At 36.5% G+C, this 26,119-nt stretch overlaps 1 protein-coding gene across 6 annotated transcripts in view; it reads left to right on the top strand.

Moving 5' to 3' along the window:
• PCMTD1 (protein-L-isoaspartate (D-aspartate) O-methyltransferase domain containing 1) overlaps positions 1-26,119 on the top strand; it is a 68,285-nt gene that overhangs the window by 18,330 nt on the left and 23,836 nt on the right. For 3 of the 6 annotated variants that reach the window (XM_038579283.1, XM_038579285.1, XM_038579284.1), the window contains 2 exons: positions 11,196-11,626; positions 25,259-25,361. In XM_038579283.1, coding sequence (XP_038435211.1) covers positions 11,320-11,626; positions 25,259-25,361 — 410 coding nt within the window. In that variant the 5' untranslated portion in view covers positions 11,196-11,319. Of the gene's footprint in view, positions 1-65; positions 236-11,195; positions 11,627-25,252; positions 25,362-26,119 lie in introns of those variants that run through there. The other 3 variants (XM_038579286.1, XM_038579287.1, XM_038579288.1) reach the window with 3 other exon arrangements.

The raw sequence follows: 26,119 nt of genomic DNA, 5'->3' as shown, positions 1-26,119 counted from the left end.
TACTGAACTGTACTGAAGCCATTCTTTGACTTCTATATCCTCAGTGTCTCTGGGTCCTACTCAGCTTGCTGAACCAGTGGTAAAGAACTTGTTAAATGAAGCCTGGAGGGAGATACTGAGCTCTAGTTTAACAAGCTTTCACAGCATTTTGGTTATTCAGTTTGCATGGTGTTCTCCAAATGAGTTTTATTGATACAAAGAACTACTGATGACGGATTAATCATTTAAAGTTAAGGTGAGCTTCCTAGCACTTATTGAGAGTCTATAGTATAATGGTGATAATCTTATGATTACAGTTTGTTTTATTTTATCTTATTTTAAAGATTATATTTATTTATTTGAGAGAGAGTGAGAGAGCTTATGAGTCACAGTGGGAAGGGATAGAGGGAGAAGCGGAATCCCCGCTGAGCAGAGAGCCTGATGCAGGGTTCTATCCCAGGACCCTGTGATCATGACCTGAGCTGAGGACAGACACTTAACTGACTTAGCCACCCAGGCATCCCTTATTACAATTTATTTTTAAGAACTTCTTAAACTTCCTCTGGATCATGAGTAAAAAGTAGGGATAGTTATTTGTCCCAATAAATGAAGCGAAGGTATTAGTATCAAATGTGGTGTATTTGTCATAGAGTCTCAGACCTACATTTCTGGTTGCTGTATTTTCTTATTTATGATAACATGAATATGGTAGTAGTGTATGCCATTAGATCTATGAATAAGACTGAAATATCTCTGTATTAAATGGGAAATCTAGAACAAACAATTTTCTCAATTGGTTTTCTTCATTTGCATGATGCAGGTAATACCACCTGTCCTGTGTAGATACCTTGGGGAAGTTAATAAAATTTTATGAGTTTGTTGAAGCACTGAAAAATTAAGAATGATATATAACTAGGTATTTTATTCTATATAGTTTTTGCTGCCTATCTATAGATAAAATGATCATCATGCACTTTGGAAAGATACCACTTTATATGGCAAAAAAACTTTATAGTTAACCTATATACATTCTTTATCTTTGTATAGTAAAGACATTTTTAAGGTTTTTACAGATGCCATCAAGAAAATTTTATTTAGTGATGGTATCATCCAGAAGAAGAAAACCAAAGCCAGAAAAGATAACCATTTCCTCAGTCATATGGTGTGACAAGGCCAGTCTTTGTATTCCATGGTATGATAACATGCAGAAAGAATATCTTCGGTGTGAGCTCACATTTTGGTTTATTGTATACTAGTAGAATGGAACAGATACAGATCATCCGAATACCCAAATTGTGGGATTTTGCTTTGGAATATTGTTTTATTTTTATTTGAATATTTTTCTTGTGAACTCAAAATTTTTCAGATGAAATAAGCCTAACTTTAAAAGCCTGACCTTAAGGCACCAAAAATGTGTATGCTTTTCTCTCATGCTTCTTTATTGATCTCATTACTTCCTAAGAACATTGTTACTTAACGGACTAAAACCAGAAAGCTTATTTGTCATTTTCGTATTCTACTTCAGACTTTTTCTGAGTTACGTACAGGAGGTAAACAACTCTTCTGTTTGAAGGGGTTTTCTAGGCTGTAGCTTCTATAAGGAATGTTTTTTTAAGTGTTAAGGATGATTATTAGAGCACTTCTTATATTTCTTGAAAAACTGGAGATGTTAAGCAATAATCCTAAAATCTGAGGCAGTTATTTTCTGATGATTTTGTTACCTCAGAGATACATGAAACTTTGCATATTGAGGGCATTTGTGTTATACAGATATGATTGTGTTTAGGAATACAGACACATGATTGTGTAGTGATACAGGTTTGAAGAGATCATATACTCAGAACTTTAAGTAAAAGGAGTGGAGGGGACATTGGAGGTACATGAAATGCTGTAACTTCCAAAATGATGAAATTTCAGCTTGAATTGCCTCATCTTGTCCTTTAAAAATGTTTTATATTCTTCCATCCCCTTATATCCTATACCTTGAACTCCCATAGAGCTACTTCCTACTGTTTCTCCATCTTGTTTGAGTTTATGTTGGTCTTCCCTGCCCCAGGAAAGGAGAATAGGAAATTAAAAGAATGAAGGGGAAAGTGGAGAGAGAGAAAAGGCATAGAAGCAAAACTGGAATAGAATTGAGAATATGACCGAAAAGCCTACATCTATGAACATAGGCATCTTAAAACTTGCCAAATATCAAAATATAGAGCCTCTTTGTTTCCAAGAACTTTCTTTTGTTACTTGAAACTATTTGTAGTAGTGAATTGAAAGATTGGGGAGCAGATAGTCTTTTTCTTAAGACAGTGGTTTATCAGCTGTCTGATCAGATGAAGATTCCAGAGTTCAAGGGATTATAAAGGAAAAATATACTTTCACTTTGCTGCAGCTGTTAGATATGTTCACATTTCAAAGGATGCCCTAGAGTAGAAAGCCAGAAGTTACTCTGCCAGTATTTTATATTTAGTCACTATTTATTAAATGCTTGCACCTTTACAACTGTGAGGAATATTTTATTTTATTTTATTTTTTTAAATATTTTTTTCTTTATTTATTTATGATAGTCACAGAGAGAGAGAGAGAGGCAGAGACACAGGCAGAGGGAGAAGCAGGCTCCATGCACCGGGAGCCCCACGTGGGATTCGATCCCAGGTCTCCAGGATCACGCCCTGGGCCAAAGGCAGGCGCCAAACCGCTGCGCCACCCAGGGATTCCCTTTTTTTTTTTTTTTTTTAAGGAATATTTTAAATATATGATTTTATCTTCATTTTATGTTATCTTTATTATTATTGAGTTTACAGTTTGGACAGAAAACATGTGTTAAAACCAAACAAAATTATATAGGACAGGTAATTTTTGCTAATTTATGTGACGAATGCTCCATTAGAGAAAATTAGCACAAGTGGAAGTTAGCTAGTAACTACCAGAGAGAGGTTCAGTACCTGATTGCTGCCTGAGTACAGAGGGCAGCTGGTCCTAATTTTGGCCTCTTCACCTAGTTTGTGGCCCAGAGTGTGACAGAAGGCACTGCATTATTTTTTGGGGGGGTTTGTTTTGTTTTTACATTAACCTCTCTCAATAAAGTTATATATGAATGAGTGTATTTTTCTTCTCTCTTCTGTATATATTGTGCTTTGGTTTTTCTTCTTCTTTTTTTTTTTTTTTTTTTGAGATTTTATTTATTTATTCATGAGAGACAGAGGCAGAGACATAGGTAGAGGGAGAAGCAGGCTCCTTGCAAGGAGCCTGATGTGGGAGTCAGTCCCAGAACCCCAGGATCATGTCCTGGGCCCGAAGGCAGACACTCAACCACTGAGCCACCCAGGTGTCCCTGGTTTTTCTTCTTGATACCTCTAACTTGAAGATTTACATTTTCATTCTGTGGTTTTGTATTAAGGAGGTCATTAGGTGATCACTAGATTTCAGAACTGATGCTTTTTTGTTTTCCCTTTCTGGTCTTTTGTTTAAGAATGAACATTTTGAATGTGTCTTTTTGGGCCTTGGATGTGAAAGAAAGTGAATTATTTATTGGACATGTGTATGTTAGAAGCTTTATGTGCAGTGCACTATGCACTGTTTATGAATTTATGATGTGGTTATTATTTTTCCCATTTTATAGACAAAGAACCTGAAGATCACAGGTTAAATAATTTGCCTGAGGTTGCAGTCAGTACATGACATCAGAGGCCTTATTTCCACTATTCCATTCTTCTTTTGGAACTGAGAGTACTAAAAGGGAGAAAAGACGAAATGAGAGGTTGAGAGAGACGGCGAGAGATCTGAATCTTTCTGGACAAGGGGACAAAAACTCTACTTTTGAATTATGGGCTAGGAGCCTCTTTGCAAATTGTTCTGTTTCAGGAGGATTTTATGGCTTGCCAAACTGGATTTGAGTTGTGGCTCAGCTACTCATGAGCTCTGAGTTTGTCTTGTGGTCTCTCTGAACTTTGGTCTCCTCATTAGTAAAATGAAGTTAGTGTTTCTTCATAGAGTTTTGGTGAAGAAATAGAACCCAGTGCCTATATGTAGTAGAGACAGGAAATTGCATGTATGTGTTATCACTAGTAAGAAAATAAAAAATAAAAAAATAATAACATTGGCACATGAATAGTGTTGGAGGAAAAACTCTTTCTTCTAACCCTTCTAGGCTCTTTGGCCAGTCTGATAGTCATATTAACATAACGACAGATATATGTATGGGAGCCCCACAAAGACAGTGAGACCCAAGGATAAGCTGGGCAGTTGAGGCTTACATGCCATCAGGAGCTAAGGAGTAGGATAGGCACCTGGAATGTCGCAGGGGAGGAGATGATTCACAGGACGATAAGAAGAGCAGATGTTTGGTAATTAGATGTTTGCCCTCCTTATACAGATTGGTCATTCAGATAAAAAAAAAAAAAAAAAGTTATGTCTTGGTAATAGCTGTCTTTCTGGGCCAGGCTCCTTACCTAAATTCTTTGAGGTAGTTTAAAGGGAGGTAAATGCTTTTCTTTAGTCTACTGGATCTTGATTGCCTTCAGGTCAAAATGGTCCACGTGCCAAAGTTGGCTGTGTCTTAATTGCCTTCAGCTCAAATGGTCCACATCCTATGGCACAGTTTGAGGAGACTTGTTCTGAACCCCTTCATTAGCCTCGTCTTTCCTTTTCTTTCTTTCATTATTCTATATTTATGTCTCATTACACCTATTTGCTATCATTGAGAAAATTTTTTCTCCCTGTGTAGTTGTCTCAACACTCAAAGTAGCCTTTGCACATGACTCCTGTGACAAAATCTTTGAGGGCATGAGGAAGAAAGATCCTTTGTTCATGCCCTCAAATGGTGTGTTCTCCTTTGGGTCACTAGTCTCCTTTACCCCAAAGCTGAGTGAGCTTTCTCCTCACCTTTGCAGAGAAAGGACAGCAGTTGGCTGCTTGCCACTGGTTGCTAGGAGGGAAAGAAAATGAGTCAGCATTCGTTCTGTTCTCCGACTCTGCGACATCTGTCTGCCATCTGTGGTGGTGCTTCCCACCTCCTTTGACTTGTCTTCAACCTTCCATAAAACATCTCTAAGCTGCCTGAAGGACACCATTATATTGTACTGGGCCTTCAGTAGATCGTCCCCTAACCAAATATGTTAATGCCACGTATCTTATTTTGAAAGACTAGCAAGCAAATTTTGAACACTTTGAACATCATTTCAGGTGAGCTTATGTGAATGTATGTACCCCAAACACACATACTAGAAAGAAAATGCCAAGGAGTGAGATTGTGTTCTGTGATGAAATATGACAACTTCCTTCTCAGACATAACTGCAGATAAGCTGTTCTTTTACTCTATTCTGACACTTCTCTCTTTCGCATTTACCTTTTCTTCTTTTTTTAAACTCCTTATTTTACTTTTATTGTTTAATGCAAGACTTGAACATTCCTCTAATTTTTTTTTCTTTTCCATGTTAGAAAAAATGGCAACAGTGGGGCACCAAAAATGTGAGGAAAATAACAGAAATGCTGAGGCAAGGACAGACATTCCTGGATAACTAAAACTGAGCTGTACTCAAATATGGATTTAATGCCAAAATAGCAGGGAAATTAGAGCTCTGGGGAACCTTAGGAATCATAGGATTTATCCTCTTCTTTTCACAGGTGAGGAAATGATGTTCTGGAGAGCTGCCCAGAGTCATACAGCAAGGTTATCAATGGGACTAAGTCTAGACCTTGGTCTCTTGACTTGTATTTGGCACTTTTGCATGATTGAGATGGAATTATCTTAGAATTAACAAATATCAAATGCTTCCATGACTTAATGCTGCGATGGCTTTTTAATAGTGCTTGCCTTATAAACAATGAAGTATATTTCAAGTTAGGGGATTATTGAATTATCACAATATTTATTACAGATTTTAACTTGCAGACTCTTCACATATACATTAATTATAATACAAATTCACATATACATTAATTATAGTACAAAATTCATGGCCTAGCATTTAGGGGAGTGTAATCATTTAGGGATTACATTTTGGTGCCTCCATGTGGCAGGGTATCACGCTTCTGGATTTTGGAAGAGTTTTTGATGGCATGAAAATGTGTAAGGCAAACAGAAGTTTGAAGTAATATATACAGTATAATACTAATGTGTTAGAAAGAAAGCATATAGGTGCTTAGTAAATATTAACAGTGGCTCTTTGAATATTAGGGTTATGAATAATTTTATTTATTGGTTTTCAGATTTTCTACAAGTGCACATACTATTGTAATGGAATCAATCAACATTATGAAAGTGTAATTTATAATAATTTGTTTTCCACCCACTGTCAGAAACTATGGATATGGTGAAATGACTTGTCTTTGAAGCTCTGTAGTATAAATTCTTACTATATTATCTTTTTTGTTCTCGAACTTTTCTGCCATAGACTATTTTATTTATTAAATATGTTTATATTCCTTAGGAAATTATTTTCTATGTGTCTTTATCTTATTCTGGTCTAAAAAAAATACATACACCTATATTTCTGTCCCCTTTATTTTCAGCTTTATTTGTCAGTTTTGTTCAAATAATGCATGTACACAATTTAGAAAGTCAAGTGATACCCTGAAGACAAAGAATAACAGTTCCTGGCATTACCTGTTTCCACCTGGAAGCTCACATTCCAGAAGAAACTTAATGCTTTCAGCTGTTTCGTGGTAGGGAAATTACCTCCACATTGCTAAGATGCTTTTAAAAAATTCATTAATTTTAGATAGCATTTACTTTCTATAATCACAGATGAGGTATTAACTTCCATACCCCTCTTTACCTCTTCCTTCTCATCATCTTGTTGTGGTTAAAGGACTATTCAATTTGAATCAGCACTTGTGTTTTCAGTATTCTGACTATGTAAACATTGCCTTCCCTAGACCAAATAATGTATTATAATTATATTCTCTTTCTTTTACAGTTATGGTTTTTCCTTTACATCTTATTTTAAAATTAGTCATACAGTATGTCTGTCATTCTCTTTGCTGGCTCCATTGTCTATGGGGGGAAGTCCAAGCTCCATGTGTATGTGGCCTGCAAGCTTCATTTTTCATTCCTCTTTGTTGTTTGTTCTAGCCTCACCAAGCACTGCTTTCTATTCCTGTACTTGAGCACTACTGTACTATTTGTAGTACCTTCAGTGGGTGGGTGCATTGCCTCTTGTCTCTTTGTCTTTTCTGCTTATTCTGAACACCTTTCCTTCCTTCTGCCTCTGTACTTACCAGGTCTTCATATTTAGGAAAATCTTCCCATCATTTTGTCTCCAACCCCATGTTCGGGCTGGTGTTCCATGACATCGCTGTGTAACTCTACCACGGCTCTGCTCATCCCATTTTGTAGTTTCTCATGCAAGCTCTTTTCCAGAGGTGTTCTGAGGTCCTTCAGGTTTCCTGAGATTCTTCTAAGGGCTTGAGAAGTCAAGTACTGGGTTTTTCTATAACATCTGAAAACACTGATGTTTCGCTAAACAGGGCTTGTGGGAAAAATAGCCTTGGAGCATACCACTGAAAACCTGTGCAACTGTGTAACCAGTTTATCAACAAAAACAATAGCAGTCCTAATGACATTTCTAGGATAGCTAAATGTGCTGGGATTAGCATGTAGCATTACAGTCAGTCCTTCACAACCTTAAACTCTAGGGTTCATCTTCCTTTTTTGAAACTTAGGTCCTAGAAGTTAATTTACTTATGGATATAATTTTATTTGTATATATTTTTATCAAAATTAAAGAAATCTGAACCTAGGTATAGCCTTAATTTATCTGTTTGGGTTTCTTCTTCGTCTTTTTTTTTTTTTTTTGTATTTGTATTTTTTATTTTATTTTATGTTATTTTAGATTTTATTTATTCATGAGACACAGAGAGAGAGAGGCCAAGACATAGAGAGAGAAGAGGCTTCCTGCAGGGAGTCCACTATGGGATTCGATTCCCAGACAGGGAACATCCCCTGAGCCAAAGGCAGACGCTCAACTGCTGAGCCACCCAGGCATCCCCCTGTCTGTTGTTTTAATCTAGAAACAGTGTCTTAACAGTTTTTTCATCTGCATTCACAGCTTCCCCAGACCACTTGAAGAAACTGTACCAGCATCCGATTGCCTTAGAGGCAGGTACTCGATATTCTCAGCTTTTTGCTGAAAGTTTTCATAAGTTGCTAAGGTATCTCTAATATATGTAATCTTATACCTTCCTGTCACTTCGAACCATGAACATGGAAACCACCACAACTTCTTCATTATCTGCACATCATTGCCTTATAAACTAAATATATGAGCTAACAATTTGTGTTAAACATGATGCACTGTATCAGATTATGTATCCTGTTCCAGAAAACCTATCCTGACCACCAACCTCCTGGATACCCTAGAGCTTTGTGTTTAGATGTGTTTGTCTTTCCTATCAAACCAGAGGGAAGGGAGTCAGGAAATCTGGCTTCAAAGTATTATGCTGCTCCTTGTTCACGGGGTGATGTGTTTCCCAGCTTTTAGAGTACCTGATCTCTGGTCTGTTGTAGTAGGTCAGAAACACAATTACACATTTCCTAAAATGGAAATGTAATTCTCCCTCCCTTGTTAGTATCTGTGGCTGACTGTGTTGCATCTAATAGGTGCTTTTAAATTAGCTTCAACTCATGGATCTGTAGGAACTTGGGATCTTTCTGAAGTTGGATGTAAAACTTCTCATTCATTCATTTTTTAATTAGAGAGATGGGCCATAAATACAATCAGTTTCAAAAAAAAATAAATAAATACAGTTTCTCAAAAGGGTCCAGGCTTAAAAAAAAATCACTGGCCTTACAAGATGAAGATTTTATGGTACAACTATATGTAGTTTTCTTTACCTGCTTTCTTGCTTTAATACCAGCCATATCCTCAACCTTTAATTTAAATCCCTTAGTCCTTTAATTGCATTATATAATCTGTGCCTTTTTAAGGAAGATTTCCTGGGTCCCTGGATCCACTTTGCTCTGGGCTTCTGTAGTCCCAACGTAGTCACATGCATTGTAGTACCCTAGTCCTTTACAGATTGTTTCTACTTGAAAGTGGGCATGTGAATGCCTTCCTCCATAGGCTTATCGTAGCTTTTAATGAGAGAATATACAGAAAACAGTACAGTGTCTGTCAGCAAATGGTAGTAGTTCTTGTTGGTTTGATGATGATTCTTGCCTTTCTCACCAAGAGTGTACACTTTTGTGTAGTGAAGTCCACATTTGTTTTGCTGTGGTAATTTTGTACTGGCCAGGTTAGAGAAGGATTAAGGTCACTCTGTGGAATAATTTTTCCAACTAGTAAAATACAGCATTTCCAGTAGGGCCATTAAATGTGTGCATAGTCAGAATTAGGCTTATAAAGTCCTAAGGTAGGTACCACACGGGAGACTCACAGAAGCTGCCTCCTAGTCTAATATAGCCACTTTTTCTTTCATCCTGGGAAGGCATTCACTCCGAGTAATTGGCCTCTAATTTGTTTAGAGAACAAAACAAAACTCCCCCATAACAAAAACAAACTTTACATGCTAGAATTGTGCTCAGCAAGTTGAAATGCTTGGGCTGTAAAAGGATGCCCAAACTAAGACCTGTTGAAGGAACAGTGGATTGATGTTGCCAGTTGCACTATGTGCTGGGAAATGCACTCATTGAGGAGAATAGTGCTGTGTGCCCATATATTTTTTTCAGTTACTTCTTTTTTGGGTATAGGGGATGCATTGGAGCCAGCTAGGTTTGTATAAGTGAGTTTGAATAAGTTAAATAGGAATGAGACATGAGTTCACGGTATTTCCTCTGCTCAGATAGTTTAAGGAGATCATAGGAAAATACAAAAGAGGACACAGGCAGGCAGTGGGGACAGGGGCAGGACTTGGTGAGACAGCTGCCCCAGTAGTGCTGGAGCAGCTCGGTGCCAGAGGTGTGAGGACCTTGATGAAGCTCGAGGTTATCAGTTGCTTTTCTTCTCTAAAGTCAACAGTAAGGGTACAGCCTTGCCAGAGTAGGCTGTCATAACTCTTTTTTTTTTTTTTTTTTAACGATTTTATTTATTTGTTCATGATAGACACGGAGAGAGGCAGAGACACAGGCAGAGGGAGAAGCAGGCGTTTTGTGGGAGGCCTGATGCAGGACCTGATCCCAGGACCCTGGGGTCACGACCTGAGCCGAAGGCAGGAACTCAAACACTGAACTGCCCAGGTGCCCTGGCTGTCATAACTCTTGTTTTTGGTCACAAGCATTTCAGTTTTCACTTTCCCTCTTCCTGATTTATTAATTCATAAATTAAGTATTGTATGAATTTATTTATTGACTATAGTTGAATAAAAATTAAATTGTATTCATTATGATGTATTAAAATTTTTATTTAGTTTATCAAATTGCAGTTGTGTCTCATTTAAAGATGCTGAATTTGACTTTAAAGAAGTTTGTTGTACTTATACATATAACATATGTTCTAGTGCTTATACTATTAAAGTTGTTAATAAAATTTGTGGTCTCCTTATCACTACAGGGTTTACCAAATAAAACAATTTTAATATATATGTACTTGTATGTGAGTGTATTTTAAAGGTGGATCTGTTTTGTTTCATTTTTTATATTTTGTATTCAGTTGGTAATATGTTACTTTGTGTTAACATTTTGAATTTATGTGGTGCATTTAGGATGTTTAGCATATAGGTGTTAGATTTTTTTAAGTGTAGAAGTTTTAAATCAATCAAGTTATTCATGCATATTAAACTAGACTTACCACCTGGCTTAATGCTTAAGAACATGTTTTTTGGAGTCTGAAAGACCTGGGACTATGTCCCAGCAGTGTCACTTTCTAGAGCAGCTCTGTTTGGTATAGCAGTAACTGGCCACGTGTAGCTATTAAGCACTTACTTGAAGTGTGGCTAGTGTTCCTGACTGAATTTTAAATTGTATTTAATTTTAATTAGTTTTTGGTCTAGGTAGCCACATGTGACTAATGGCTATCATATTGGGCCTCACAGTATGAGGTGACTTAACTCTTTTGTGTCCCAGATTTCCCATCTATACAGATGAAATCAAACTTATGCTATCTTTTGTGATTGTTAGAAGAATCAATAAAATAGTAGATTTAAGGAACTTTAAAACCATTCCCAGAACAGAGTATGTCCTTGAAAAATGGTGGTTATAATGACTATTATATATTTAATAAACTGGAATTACTTTCCTGTGAGCATTAATTTAAACCTGTTTATTTTTATTCTTCCCTTTCAGGATTAATTTATTTTTGGAAATCAAGTGCAATATTAAAGGGAAAACAAACCACACTACATTATTGGAAGCCATTTCTGCTAATTTTATTACATTTTAAAATTTATGATTTGATTTGAATTCTATCATGGGAGGAGCTGTGAGTGCTGGGGAAGATAATGATGACTTAATTGATAACTTAAAAGAAGCTCAGTATATCCGCACTGAAAGAGTGGAGCAAGCCTTCAGAGCGATTGATCGCGGAGATTACTATTTGGAAGGCTACCGAGACAATGCTTACAAAGACTTAGCCTGGAAGCATGGGAACATACACTTGTCAGCACCTTGCATTTATTCTGAAGTTATGGAAGCATTGAAACTTCAACCAGGATTGTCTTTTCTTAACCTGGGAAGTGGAACCGGATATTTAAGTACAATGGTGGGCTTAATTTTAGGTAATTTTATTTTTGTAAAATTTTATTTTAAAAAGTAAGCTTTGTGTTACTGTTTATGATTTACAGGGTTTGTAAATTTGTCAATCTTTGAATGTATATCCTCGGAGTAGTTCTCTTCCTTCCTTAAGTGTGGAATCACAAGATAGTAGTAATCTTTTTTTTTATTCTCAGCCCTGACCCTGAAAGTTAGCTTGTGCATTTAATCCTAGGCTTAAGAAGCCCTTGGGACTGTTTTTCCAATCATTGTCTGTACTTAAAATTGAACAACTGGTAGGCAGGAAACTCAGGGATATCATGTAATCTGTCTCAGGTACAGGGTTGTGACTGCTGGCATAGACAATTCAATAGTCATCGATGTCCCATTTTAAATGGAATGGTGCCAGGTTTTTGATAGAAATACAGGAGTATGTGGGTGTAGAGTATATGGCACTGGTGAGGCAGAGCAAGTATTTGGGAGAAAAACAGAAGAGAAGTATATGTCAATAAGCTTGCAGCATACTTACTGTTTGTTCTGTCAGGTATTATTCCTGGTACACGTATACAGCAGTGATCAAAAGGGACACATAGCTCTGCCTATGAGAAGCTTACTGTATGCTTACTGTCAGGGTGAGGTGGTGTTTAAAAAACTTCACATAGAGTAACTCATTTAATGTTCCTGAGAATCCTGTGATGTACACACTATTAGGATTCCCATGTGTGTAGGTGAGTAAACTGAGGCACAGAGAGGTTAACCTGCCTCAAGTCACAGAGCTAGGAAGTGACACCTGGGAAATACAGAATGTGGGTTGAAAAGGCATGGATGGAAGAAAATATGTGTTAAGACCTTAGGATGATGTTGGAGGGTGAACAACCATTATTTTTACTAAGCCACTTGGTATTTCCTGAGTGCTGCTGTGTGACAAGCCTTAAGGTAGAGCCTCAAGGCCCATAACATAGACTCTTGTCCTTGAGTCAGACTGGTGGGAGTGGAGAGACAAGAAAATCAGCCATTCTCATCTAGTGTGATAAGTGCTACCGTTGAGGCAAATGCCCGAGTTATAGGGATGAGACTGGTTTAAAATTCAGTTGCAGTGATGGAGAATCATTGAAGGATTTTGAATAGAGAAATGAATATACTCTAGCGAGGTGACTCTGTGTCCCAGGGTGCTGAGACAGTTTTAGTTTCTCTCTCTTGTCCTAGCATCAGTATTTATGATATCCTTATCTTTCCCAAAGTCCTAGTTTTGACAATAAATTATGTAGTCACATTAAGTGACTTTTAAGGCATTTTCAGGCCTGAAATTACTTTTTCTTACATATTAACCAGTTCTTTACTTTCTTTCCTATTCATGGAACCTGCAGTTTATTTCATAAAAACAACGGAGTCAGTTCCTAATACATAATACAACCTAATACATAAACAGTCTATTTCATCCCACTACTAAGTTTCTGATACATAATGGTATGCCTAAAAATAGTAGCCAATTATTCTTACCAAGAAGGAAATCAGCTCACATTTAAATTTGGTAATTCCTGAGACGGGAATTTCTCTGCAGGTTGGGAACCCCACATAATCTATTAACTTTTGAAAAAGGGATCTCAGGGTTTGAGACTCTGTCCAAATTGAAGGAACTTAATTGAGGGAGTAAGTAGAGCTTTTAAAAAAAATGGGAGTTTCCTTCTTGAAAGTGCATTTCTTTTTTTTTTTTTTTTTTAATTTTTATTTATTCATGATAGTCACACACACACACAGAGAGAGAGAGAGAGAGAGAGAGAGAAAGAGGCAGAGACACAGGCAGAGGGAGAAGCAGGCTCCATGCACCGGGAGCCCAACGTGGGATTCGATCCCGGGTCTCCAGGATCGCGCCCTGGGCCAAAGGCAGGCGCTAAACCGCTGCACCACCCAGGGATCCCTTGAAAGTGCATTTCTTGACCAGCTCTGGCAACTTCAGGCTGGAGTCCAGGCATCCTAGCATGTCTGGCTAGCCTCAGATCACTTGTTACCCTGTGTCCCACCTCTCTGGCCCTGTCAGCTGGCTCATGCCGAGGGAGGTCAGTCTTAGCCAAAGGCCTTCAGGGAAGTGGGGGCGGAGGTCATAATTAGCAACCTTGCTAGCAATGAAATTGCCCCCTTAAACTTTACTCCTCAGTCTCTGTTCCAAGAGATTAGATTCTGTGGTCAGATGCTTTTGTAGGCTGACCTCAAACTTTATTGTAACTTGAAAACCATACCAGAAGGCTGCGTGGAGAAACAGACCCCTGTGAGTGATCCACAATGCAGTAGAGATTTCCCCCCTGTTATAAGGCTCCGGGGAGGCATGGTCCTTAGTTACATGTATGACTATCGTTACTGGACATTATTCCAGGATTTATCTGTGTGTGACTCTGCGGTTGAGACCAAGATAAAGTTCAACTCTTTTTGATGGGAAATGATCATTTGGTGAGAAAGATAAGAACTCTTTAAAGAAGAAGGAAAGTCAGAAAGAACAGTCTGTAAAACAGTGATTACTAACAGCTAATAAATCTTGGATCTGTCTAGCTTCTGAGGAAGCTTAATGCTTTTGCCCCTCCCCCTCCCTTTATGGTTTGCTTTGTGAGCGTTTTAAGTCAAGGAGGTGGACCCAAAGAAAGGTGCTTACATGTTCCCTACAATATCTGAGTACAGCGAATCAGATTTGGCTTTGTTGCTTCACAGTGACCTTACTAACAGAAGTTTTGTCCTTATTAAGTAACTGTAACATCATGGCTCTAAGCCATGCTTCTCTCCTGGTCACAAGATAGGAATGACAGGTGCTCACCATAGGCAGGGATTCTCATTGACGACATGCTGAGCATGCTCTGGAGGAACCGTGTCTAAGGGCTAACTAAGGCAGGGAGAGCAGAGTGTCTGTGATTTGGTAATACAGATAGGAGAAATGCTCATTGACGGATTGCCACTGCTGCTCCCTCTGGAAACACACCTGTAGAGGACGGGAAGCCATCTTGTGAGAGCTTTTGTTCAGTGACAGGAAGTTCGGTTTATCTTAACTTCAGGAAATTTCTTGTGATTGAAGTACACCTGAGGCAGTTATTCATAAGTGGAATAACTTCCACTCATAAGTGGAATAACATTCATTTATCTTGCTCCAGACCTGGAGAATGGATCACTCCAACTCCTAATGTGCCTCATTTAGACAACTTCTGGTTTTACATTAAAGATAAATTCTTGTTCACTTGTTTCTCAAGACTCCTCCTAGAACTAAGGATTTTCACAAAGAATCAAGTGCTTAATTCTCTCAATACTGTCTTTCCCATACCTAGGAAATCCCATTGAAAAATTGGTCCAAGAGACGAGGGCTCCTAAGTCCTCTGTTTCCCAGAGGTGAGTTATGAATATCAGGTCTTGAAAGCAAGTTGGTCTGATCATCTTTCTGATTCAGGTAGGGATGGTTTTCCATTTAGATCCTTTCTGCTTAGAGATTCACTCCCATTTTCTTATATACCCATAATATAAAAGTTATAGCTTTCTTATGAAACCTATAATATGAGAGTTCATCCAACTTAATGGCTTTTTCTTAGTCACTTGACTAGTTCCTGAGTTAATAGAAATGACTGGAGAAACTGCCAGAAGCATTCCAATATCATGTTTGCCACTACCTCAGCACTACATTAGTTTCTAAAGGTAAAACAGTTGGCAAGCTTGTGTGATAAACAGGCAACCACATTATATTGTCTAATGCTGCTGTGTTGTCCAAAAGGCTGATTAGGTAAGCTACATGTTGCTATCATATTTGTTCTCCATAGTCTTTATCTCTTTACCAGATGTTATTAAATGGACCTTATTCAGCTGCCCTTAGATTGCCTTTGACTCAATCAAGATACTTATTTTTTAGCTCCCATTTTAGCCCACCTTCTCCCTTTAATAAGATGCAACTTACATGCAGTAAAGTTTGCCCATTTTAAGTGTACAGTTCAGTGAGTTTAGTAAATTTGCAGTTATGTAAACATTACCATAGTCCAGCCTGAGAATGCTTCCATCACCCCCAAATAGATCCCCCATGCCCTGCTGAATCCACTCCTTATCCCCACCCCAGCCCCTGTCAATCATTTACCTATGTTCTGTTTCTATAGATTTGTCTTTTCTGTACATTTCATATAAATAGGATTATATAGTATACTGGCTTTTGTGTATGGTTTCTTTGACTTAACATTATGTTTTCAGGGCTGCTGTAGCATGCATTAGTACTCCATTCCTTTTTATGATTGAATAATACTTCACTGTATGGGCATACATTATTTTGTTTGTCCATTCACCACTTAACGGACATTTGGGTTACCACTTTTTGAGTATTATGTATGATACTGTTAGGAACATTCAAAATGTACAAATTTTTGGGTGGACATCCATTTTCTTTTTTCTTTCTTTTCTTTCTTTTCTTTTCTTTTTCTTTCTTCTCTTTTCTTTTCTTCTCTTTTCTTTTCTTTTCTTTTCTTTTCTTTTCTTTTCTTTTCTTTTCTTTTCTTTTCTTTTCTTTTCTTTTCTTCTTTCTTTCAGAGAAACAGAGAGAGAGAGAGGGACACAGACACAGGCAGAGGGAGAAGCAGGCTCCATGCAGGGAGCCTGACGTGGGACTCGATCCCTGGTCTCCAGGACCACGACCTGGGCTGAAGGCGGCACTAAACTGCTGAGCCACCCGGGCTGCCCTCCATTTTCATTTCTCTTGGATGGATTCCTAGAAGTGGAATTGCTTGGTTCTATGTTAAGTTTATGTTTAACTTTTTTTTTTTTTTTTTTTTGGTAAAGTTTTACTTATTTTGAGGGAGCCTGTGCACAGGAAAGAGAGAATCTTTCAGGCAGACTTCCCTCTGAGTGTGGCTCAATCCCAGCTCATTTGAGATCATGACTTGAGCCAAAACCAAGAGTTGGACACAACCGATTGAGCCACCCAGGCACCCCATGTTTAACTTTTAAAGAAATTATCAAAGTATTTTCTAAAATGACTGCACTGGTTCTAGTTTCTCCACATCTTCACTGGTGCTTGTGTGTTTTTTGTTTTTTTGTTTTTTTTTTTAGTAGCTATCATAGTAGCTATCTTGCTGTGGTTTTAAGTTGCACTTCTAATGATGTGGAGGAGCATCTATTCCTGTGTTTTTTAGTCATTCCTGTATCTTTAATTAAATGTCTTTTCAAATTTCTTCCCCATTTTTTAATTAAGCTGTTGGGTGTTCTTATTGAGTTGTAAATGTTCTTTATAGATTTTGATTCAAGCCCTTTATCAGAAATACTGTTTTCAAATGTTTTCTCATGCTCTTTTAAACGCCTCTTTTTAGAAATCTCTTGGCTCACTGTGAGCCAGACAATCAGGGAGATCCCGAGTGTTCTTCAGCTCCCCTCCCCCTTTCTTTTTGTTAAGACAAAACATACTCTGTAGGTTCTCAGGGTTCTCTTTGTAGAGTATATTTTCTGTATTAAACCAAACCTCAGTTTTTCCCCTTTTTTTTTTTTTTTTTGAGGATATTTTGTTTTTACTTTTTAGGAATTACAAAGGCTCTTGGTATGTGCTTTATTTTGGGCTCTGAGTAAATCTGTTTTGAAAAGAACCATTTCATTTAGACTAGTCATATTTTCTGAAATCAGTAAGGCTACTTGCTATTTAAACCATTCTTCTTAGTCCCAGTTAGGCTTCTCTGCATCCTTTCTTCTGCCAACATACCCTGTATTGAGTTGCCATTATTTTTCTGTATCGTAGGGTTTTCTCCCCACTCTTGCTTCTGGGTATGGAGTGGAACTCATTACTCAACCATCTCTTTCATTGCTGCTACCTCTAATAATCAACACATGATTTTTGTGTTTGGGATATTACTGCTAATTATTATTGGGTAACAAATGGTAATAAAAATATCAAATATTAGGAAATAGTACAGGTTTTAGAAATCTTAAGGTTTTCATAGTAATTTCTGGTTGTATTTCCTCACACTGTTCTTCAAAGTTGTAAAGCAATCCCTTCAGCGGTGTGAAAAATCTTAGGTGGTTCTCTGTGCATCTTGAGTTTTTATTTACCTTTAGGATTGACTCTACCCAACTCAGATTATCATTGTATCAAATACAGTTGATCCCTGTTATTTGTGAATTCACTACACCATAAAATTTGTAAACTTGAGATCAGTACGTGGTGGTTTTTCTTTTCTTTCTTTTTTTTTTTTTTTAAGATTTTATTTATCCATTTATGAGAGACACAGAGAAAGGAAGAGAGAGAGGCAGAGGCACAGGCAGAGGGAGAAGCAGGCTTCCTGCAAGGTGCCCGATGTGGGACTTGATCCCAGATCCCAGGATCATGCCCTGTGCAGACGTTCGACTGCTGAGCCACCCAAGCATCCCTGTACATGGTAGCTTTTAAAGCCATTTGTGCATATGTCTGCAAATACTGAACTACTAAATACTGAACCATTGCTACTTAGGGAAACATGTACATTCACATACCTCAAATTGTTAATAATCTTAACTCCTAAAAACCTAACCTCTTCATTTATTTGCTTTATCTTATAAAAGAGAAAATGAGCTTCCAAAATATTAAGAGATTTGCCTGAGAATGGCCCAGGAAGGGCCAGAAATGGGTCCTAGAACTAGAAGGAGCAGCAGGTTGTGCTGTACTGTTCCTTTCTGTCTCCATTCTCTAAATTTTCACCCTATTGTGTTTCTCATTCTGCTGAAAGGTACTTTTTTTCTACCAAAAATGACTCAGGTGGAAACCTGAATATCAGAATCTATTCTCTATTTAATTATGTTTTGTGAAATAGGTAACATATTGGTAGGGTTAAAGAAATCCAAAAGAATCAAAAGGCATACTCTATTTTTAATTTTTTTTTTATTTTTTGAGAGCGAGCGAGCGAGTGAGAAAGAGAGAGAACGCTGCATTCGTGTGGGGGGAGGGACTTATGGATGGGGGGGAGGGAATCCCAAGCAGGATCCATGGCTGGAATGGAGCCCATCTTTGGGCTCGATCTCATGACCCTGAGATAATGACCTGGGCCCACATCAAAAGTCAGATGCTCAACCACCTGAGCCACCCAGGTGTCCTTCAAAAGGCATACTTTAAAAGGTTTTCCTTTTCTCTATTTTATCTAGTTGTCTTCCCACTTCAGGAATAGATTCATAGAGCCTGGAATACCTCGACATTGCATAATACTCATATGATTATAGTTGACCTGAAGTCATAATTTTCTTAGGTACATAAAGGAAAAGATGTATTGCATTTTAGAAGATTCCTGTCACAGCTGAAATCACTAAGAAATTTCTTTTGAGTGGAATGTATTTATTGCTAAGTCTTCTGTGGAATGCCTCATTCTGTGATAATAACTATAAAAAAAATTTGACATATACTTAAGGACTTTCGTCTGTGTACTTTATATTTAAATTAAGACATGAAAAATATACGTTTTAGGCTTTGTATATTTCATTTGCCTCAGTCTTGGCTGTTAATCCTTTAAGTTTGGGACCATAGCTACATTTTTATACTTTATCATTCTTTCAAAAGATATTTATTATATTGAACATTGTGCCAGCTGCTGAGGATACAGCAGTGCACAAGACACATCCTATAACTTTGAAATTATTCATATCCTCTCTGAACTAGTAGTAGAAGTGTGATGTCAATTGCATTGGCCATTCTTTTCATTTAGTTCACTATTTATTTTGTGAATTGGTCAGTATGCTGGCCCCAGCATCTCTTCAGATATTTTACAAATAAAAACCCAGTGGAATGAAAGAGCTGCTGAAAACGGCTTCCAGGGGAAATTTACTGTATTAAAAAGAATATATAGATCAAGAACTAAAGCTGTTTAAATTAGCTTTTAAACCTATTTTCCATTTTATAGGTGAGCACAACTTTTTCTTTATTTACTGAATTTACTGTCATAGAAACTTAAATCTGTATTTTGATGTTCCACTAGATGTATGAGATAGTCATAAGTTGTGAACATATAGACTTGAGTATTAGCCTGCTGAGTGGAAATATGTAAATGAGCTGATTGTGATGTTTGTTTTGGTATTTTAGACATGCAATTTACATAGGGGCTTGGATTCATTTTATGTAAACCAGTATGTTCAGATTTTGTGTCAACATAGATCTTAAGATTCAAGTATAATAAAGAAAAGCAGCACTTACAAATCCATCAGCTGAGAGGAGTTCAAGGGACTGGAACTCTTAACTTTCTGGAAAAATTTTCAGGATTTGCTTCATGAGGTCTTTCCTAAACCTAGAGAGCAGAGAACCAAGTCTCCAGTCTAGTCATACATATATCCAGCTAGCTTCAGAATGGTTACCCTAACGTGGCCAGACTCAGTAAACATTTTGACAGTGTTTGTTTTTCTTTAATGTGCTCTTTTTGTGTAATGTAATAGGATGGAGAAACCATAAGAAATTAATTGTATCTTAAGTGTCAGTTCATGAGGTCTGTTTCTTTGTATCTGGTTAATGATTAACTTATCTTTTGCTGATTCCTTTTACTCCCCTTTGCTTTATCTACCTTTGCACTATTTTATGTCTCTTTGTTACACTTCAAGGTGTTCACAGAGTGAAACCTAATACTGTTGCTTACCTGTTACTGTCTCTGAATTCTTATAAACTTATTTATAAATCTTCCCAAAGATGCTTTATTTTATACAACTGAAGTTAGTAATAAAATGACGTTGGAACTTATTAAAAGATGTTTTTACATTATATATTTCGGTTCTTATGAGAAACATTACCCTAGTTTCATAGAAATCAAGTAACTGATTCACATGCTCCCTCTTGTGGTAAAAACTTAGTTTTATCCATAATGCTTTTATTTGTAGTTACTAACTCGTGATAACACTTTACCGATGAGAGCAGAGATTTGGGTAGTCCAAAGAGATTTTAAAAATTGGGAGGATGTGGCTTGTGTGCTCAACTTGGGCTGCATTTACGGTTATCTGCTGGGCCTGGGTCACACCCTGGGAGATTCCCTCTGCCTGTCTGGGGTGGCAGCCAAGCATTTACAGTTGAAATCAAATTAAATTTAATCTACTTTTAAATATAATTCAAAAATTCCCACATATGCAGTCAGGGTTAAGAACTATTTAGAGGTTAGGATTTTGCTTCTACAACTAGTCACTTTTGTATACAAAGAGAGGGCACGTAATGATTTATAAATTGCACCCATACTATACTTTATAGTGTGTGAAGCACTTTTATGTAATTTACTTGATTTTCCCAGGAACTCATTTTATGCAATAGGAAAGACTTCAAAGGGTAAGTTACTGGTCTCTGATTATAAAGCTGTTAGGAGAAGGAATCAGGATTGGAAATTAAATCTACTCTTTTTCTTACTGCTCCGTGGAATGCAGATCTGAGTCCTCAGTTAAAATGATGGATCTTAAATTAGCTCATCTTGAGAGCTCTTCTAGTTACTTTTCAGGAAGTAGTTTTTGCCTGTGGCTGTGTTCTGTAAAATAGCTTTACACAAAATACTGAAGGTGCTAAAAACTTCATTAAAACATTGTGTGGAACTCTCCTGATTTCCCTGGACTGCCTTAGGCCAGCTCTACCCTCCATACTATACTCAAAACAGCCTTTCAGGGTGTCTCAGAGAAGGAAGCTGTAGTATTAGGTGTAACATAGGGTCAACATTGATGTAAAAAGATCTAGATATTGTAGAGACACCTAAACCTGATGATTATTGACCTTTATATAACTTATATGCTTTAATTATTGACTGATGATAAATGAACTAGATTAGCTCCAACTGCTACAAAGGAAAAATAGTTTATAGATTTTATTGGAATTCCAATATTGAAATTTTGTTATATTTATTATTGCTCTTAATAAATAGGCCTTTGCCAGCCTTACCAATCATGTCTAATATTACATAGGCTACCTAGGTTTTTCTAGTAACTATTTGTCTTAATAAACTTTGACTTCTGTGTATATTTCTATTTTTTCTCTGTTTTCCTATTAAAGATAATAGTCAACTGTTGGTACTTTTATTTTTCTAATAGGTATTACAAAAATGATGCCTTTATCATTTTATAGAAAAACTTCTTCACATTGTCAAATACAAAATAGCATTGAAAACTATTGAATACAAAATTAAGTTTATGCTTCATCTGTTAGATGGTGTTAGAAAGTGTTGACGAATACTGTCTTTTGGATACCATTTAATTTTTTTTTTTCTTTTTTTTTCTTTTTTTTTTAATTTTTATTTATTTATGATAGTCACAGAGAGAGAGAGAGAGAGAGGCAGAGACACAGGCAGAGGGAGAAGCAGGCTCCATGCACCGGGAGCCTGACGTGGGATTCGATCCCGGGTCTCCAGGATCGCGCCCTGGGCCAAAGGCAGGCGCCAAACCACTGTGCCACCCAGGGATCCCTAATTTTTTTTTTCATTGACCTTTCCATTGTACCTTCCTGTCAGAATTATTTTCTACTGTTTCTTTTATTAATTTGAAAATCTTGTTTTCTGCTATCTCTTTGACTAGCCTGCCTGCTTGCTTGCTTGCTTTCTTTCTTTCTTTCTTTCTTTCTTTCTTTCTTTCTAGAAATTTATTTATTTGGGAGAGAGAAGAGTGCACAGAGAGAGAGGGAGAAGCAGGCTCCCTGCTGAGCAGGGACCCCCCCCCCCCCCCCACACACACACCCCTTGGCCCTATCACCCTATGTGGGGTTTGATCCCAGGACCCTGAGATCATGACCTGAGCCCAAGGCAGATGCTTAACTGACAGAGCCACCCAGGTGCCCCAAGCCCATTATTTTTTGATTGAAAAAGTTACATATGGGTATAGTCCAGAGATTTTAGACAAAAAGGTGTAATGATGGAAATGTCTCCTTCTTGCCCTAGAGCTTAGTCCCTTTCCTAGAGGTAGCGATGTATACTTTTAGTTTTTTGTGTTTTATTTTTCTGTTCTATTTAATATAGATGCCAAATATGAGTTGTAATAAACAGTGTCACAGTACATTTTTATCATACACTTGATGTGTTCTAGTTGCATATCGTATTCTAAATAAATGAGATACTGGTGACATTGCTGTTTAAATTCTACCTTTTAATAATGCATTCTTTTAAATTTATTTTCAATATGTCAATTATTATTCAGTTTATGATAAAGATATGTCTGTGATATTTAAATTAATACCATGCATTAAAAATCATAAATGGTGTTTTTGCACTAGAAGTTAATGCATAGAATATTCTGCTTGTCTATTTATGATATTGCCATATCCTTTATATGTTAATAAAATTGTTTTAATTTTATATCAAAGTACTATGAAATACAAGTAATGTGAAAAACATTCTTAAGAAATTTTCTTAATGAACTTTAACCTTATTTCCAAAACTTGCCACTTTGGTTTTAGACAATAAGCAGAAAGCAAGGAGAAGAAAAAGAGACCAGTGGTGTCTTTTAGTGATGAACAACCTGTGTAGTCCCTTTGTTCTAGAACTCTGAAAGTCAACTCTCTTTGTTAAGAAAGCAGTTTGAAAGACTGAATAGAAACTTGATTTTCAGATTCTTTACTGGACACCTTTATTATAGTGCTTATGCATTTGGCCTTAACAGGAAATGTCAAATTATACAGTATTGTTGCTTTTCATTGATCTTTTACCCATTTACCCCTAATTTTGTTTTGTTTTGATAAAAATAGGTGATTAGCTAGATTATTAATAAAAATATGAAAGTTTCTGTTCTACATTAAATGGATCACGGTTAAAAGGGTAAAAGAAATTCTTCAACCAGTATTTTCCTTATAATGTACATAATATTAAATAATTGTGGTTTAATTTGAGTTTTTTTTTAACTTTTTTTTTTTTTTTTTAAGATTTTATTTATTGAGAGAGAGAGCAAGAGAGAACATGAACAGGAAGGGGAGGGAGAAGCAGGCTCTTCACAAGTGGGGAGCCTGACATGGTGCTCCATCCCAGAACCCTGGGATCATGACCTGAGCTGAAGGCAGACACTTAACCAACTGAGCCACCCAGGTGCCCCTAATTTGAGTTTTTTAAACGAGGGACTCTGTTCAGGATTTCCTAGTATTCTTTGTTTCCTTGTGGAAATTAAAGTTATCAAAATATTCAGATTCCGTATAAATTAAAAAGAGATGTCACCATGTGTTCTTCTGTAAGTTTATTTTGTAGGTCATTTTTATTTTTGAAAACAGCAAATTTTTGTTTGACTCAGTTTATAGTAATAATAAGGAATTATAAGAGGTCTTAAATGCTCTCAGATGGATGTTTCAGTTTTCAGATGAAGACCAGTAGTTCAACTGTAAGGAAACAAAAAATCAAAACATTTAGGATTGCATAGATCAGAATAATTTACTTTGAAAGTATAAAAAACATTACAAAGGGAGTTAATTCTATCTGTTGTGTTTTGATGGATCAAATACCGTTTTATTTAACCTTTTTACCTGAGTACATTTTTCAAGTAGAACTAGTTTTTTTTTTTTAATAATACCAATCAAATGCAATCTGATACAAATGTAGTAGGTTAAAGGATTATCTGATTTTGGCTTAAAGATAGTCTCTAAACATTTTGGTTTATTTTTTATAGTTAGGTAGTTCTAGATCACTTTTTTTTTTTTTTTAATGTGTCCTCTGACCATTCAAACATGATAATTGATGACTGATTTTTTGTTATTTAAAAAAATCTTAGAGGTCATTGGAACTCCACTTACATTGTATTTTTAATGACATTCAGTAGGGAGCATATTGAGTTAATTGGTTCCTAAGATGCAAGATACAGAAAATAAGTACATATAAGATAAGGAAAATAAATACATACACACACTTTTTCCTAGGAGACCAATTTCAAAATAAAAATAAAACAAAAATATAGGGTGGAAAACCCTGTTTGGCTCAGTTTTGGAAGTTCAAAAGCAACTCGCCTAACTAGATGAGATTGTGTGTTACTTTCATGTACATCCTAGGGCAGGCAATAATGCACAGTAGCTTTAGGAAATGTGAATCCCGTTGGTCATATTCTCAGCGATTATACCACGACCACTTCCTGGGCTGAGAGAGCTCTCCTTTTCCTCATTCCTAGAATGTCACTTATCCATAGCTATGGGTAAAAAGAAATACTAAGTGAAGTGTGCTAGAACAGGAAAGTAAAATCAGCTCTGCAATGAAGTGTCTCAGTGGTCACATTCTGCTAGACATTGGGAGCTCCTTTTAAAGGCTTAGAATGTGGTCTTGGCACTCCAAGAATTTAGTATGTAATGGAGTGATGTGAGATACTTCTATAGCATCTGTGTTAACACATGGTTTCAGGCATTTTAGAATTCTCAAACTTTTAACAAATGGTAAGTGAAAAATGTGATGGTAATGAACTTTTACTGTATATAGGAATATGATTATTTCTTTGTCAATGTTGTCCTGACAGATAAGCTACTCCCCTGAGAGTACTCTCTGTAACTTAGTCTTTGTTTTGTTTTGTTTTTTTTTCTTTCTTTCTTTTTTAAATTAAAGCTATGTAAATAGTGAGATTTCCATTCAGCTTTTTAAGTCTGGCCAGTAGACGTGCACATATTTAAGCCTTTTAAATTCTCTTGTGGTAGATAAATGAGCAGAAATTAAAAAAGCTCTGTAAAGACATATTTTATATATATATGTATATAAATAAAAATATATTTTATAAAAATGCTGCTGCTACAATTGCAGGTCCTTTTGGAATAAATCATGGGATTGAGCTTCATTCAGATGTGGTGGAATATGCCAAGGAAAAATTGGAGAGCTTCATCAAAAATAGTGATAGCTTTGATAAGTAAGTATTCTTATCTATAGTTTTGGTTTGAAAGCAGTTGATAAGTAGATACATATTGACATGTCTCTTCCTCAGTGCTGTTAGTTTATTGACCTGAATTGCTCAGTTGAATGCAGCAAAAATCAGTGTGTATAAAATGACTGAAAAATGAAGTTAGAAAAATTATTTGATGCTATAATTTTTGTTCTATGTAAGTCTGTAGATTACAAATAAATCACTTCTAATTCTGTATTACTATCACTTTATGATCCTTTTTTGGTCTTTTTATATTATTTGGCTTTGGTGACAGAAATTATAATAGTGTCCATTCTAGTGTTTTGATGATTTCCTAGCAGTTTTCCTAGTAATTAGAGTAATATTCCCATCATTAAATATCATACAAGTACCTTTTCTGAAAATACAATATTCTGGCATTAGAAAATTTTGTCCTGGAACAGGTTTTATGCCTTTGGAATGGTAATTTAATAGTTCTTCCCTCTTTATTCATAAAATAAGAGGGATACCTGTTAGCATACAAAGGGCTTTCTTAAAATGTTCAATTACCTTATAATATAGCTAAAGTTAGTTATTATAGAAATACATTGATATATTTTTTGATAGGGTTGTGTTTGAGCAATTTTTTAGAAAACGATTTTTTTTTTTTGAACTTGTATTTTTGAAGAAATACTGCACAGATGTTGGTTCTTAGCCTGGCAGGAGAGTCTTCTTGGTGTGTAATGTTCTAAAATTCAGCAATGATGGAACTATGGAGCAAAGGT

This window comes from Canis lupus, chromosome 29 (assembly GCF_011100685.1).
Source record: "Canis lupus familiaris isolate Mischka breed German Shepherd chromosome 29, alternate assembly UU_Cfam_GSD_1.0, whole genome shotgun sequence".
NCBI classification, from domain to species: Eukaryota; Metazoa; Chordata; class Mammalia; order Carnivora; family Canidae; genus Canis; species Canis lupus.
This window is presented reverse-complemented; position numbering and strand designations above follow the sequence as displayed.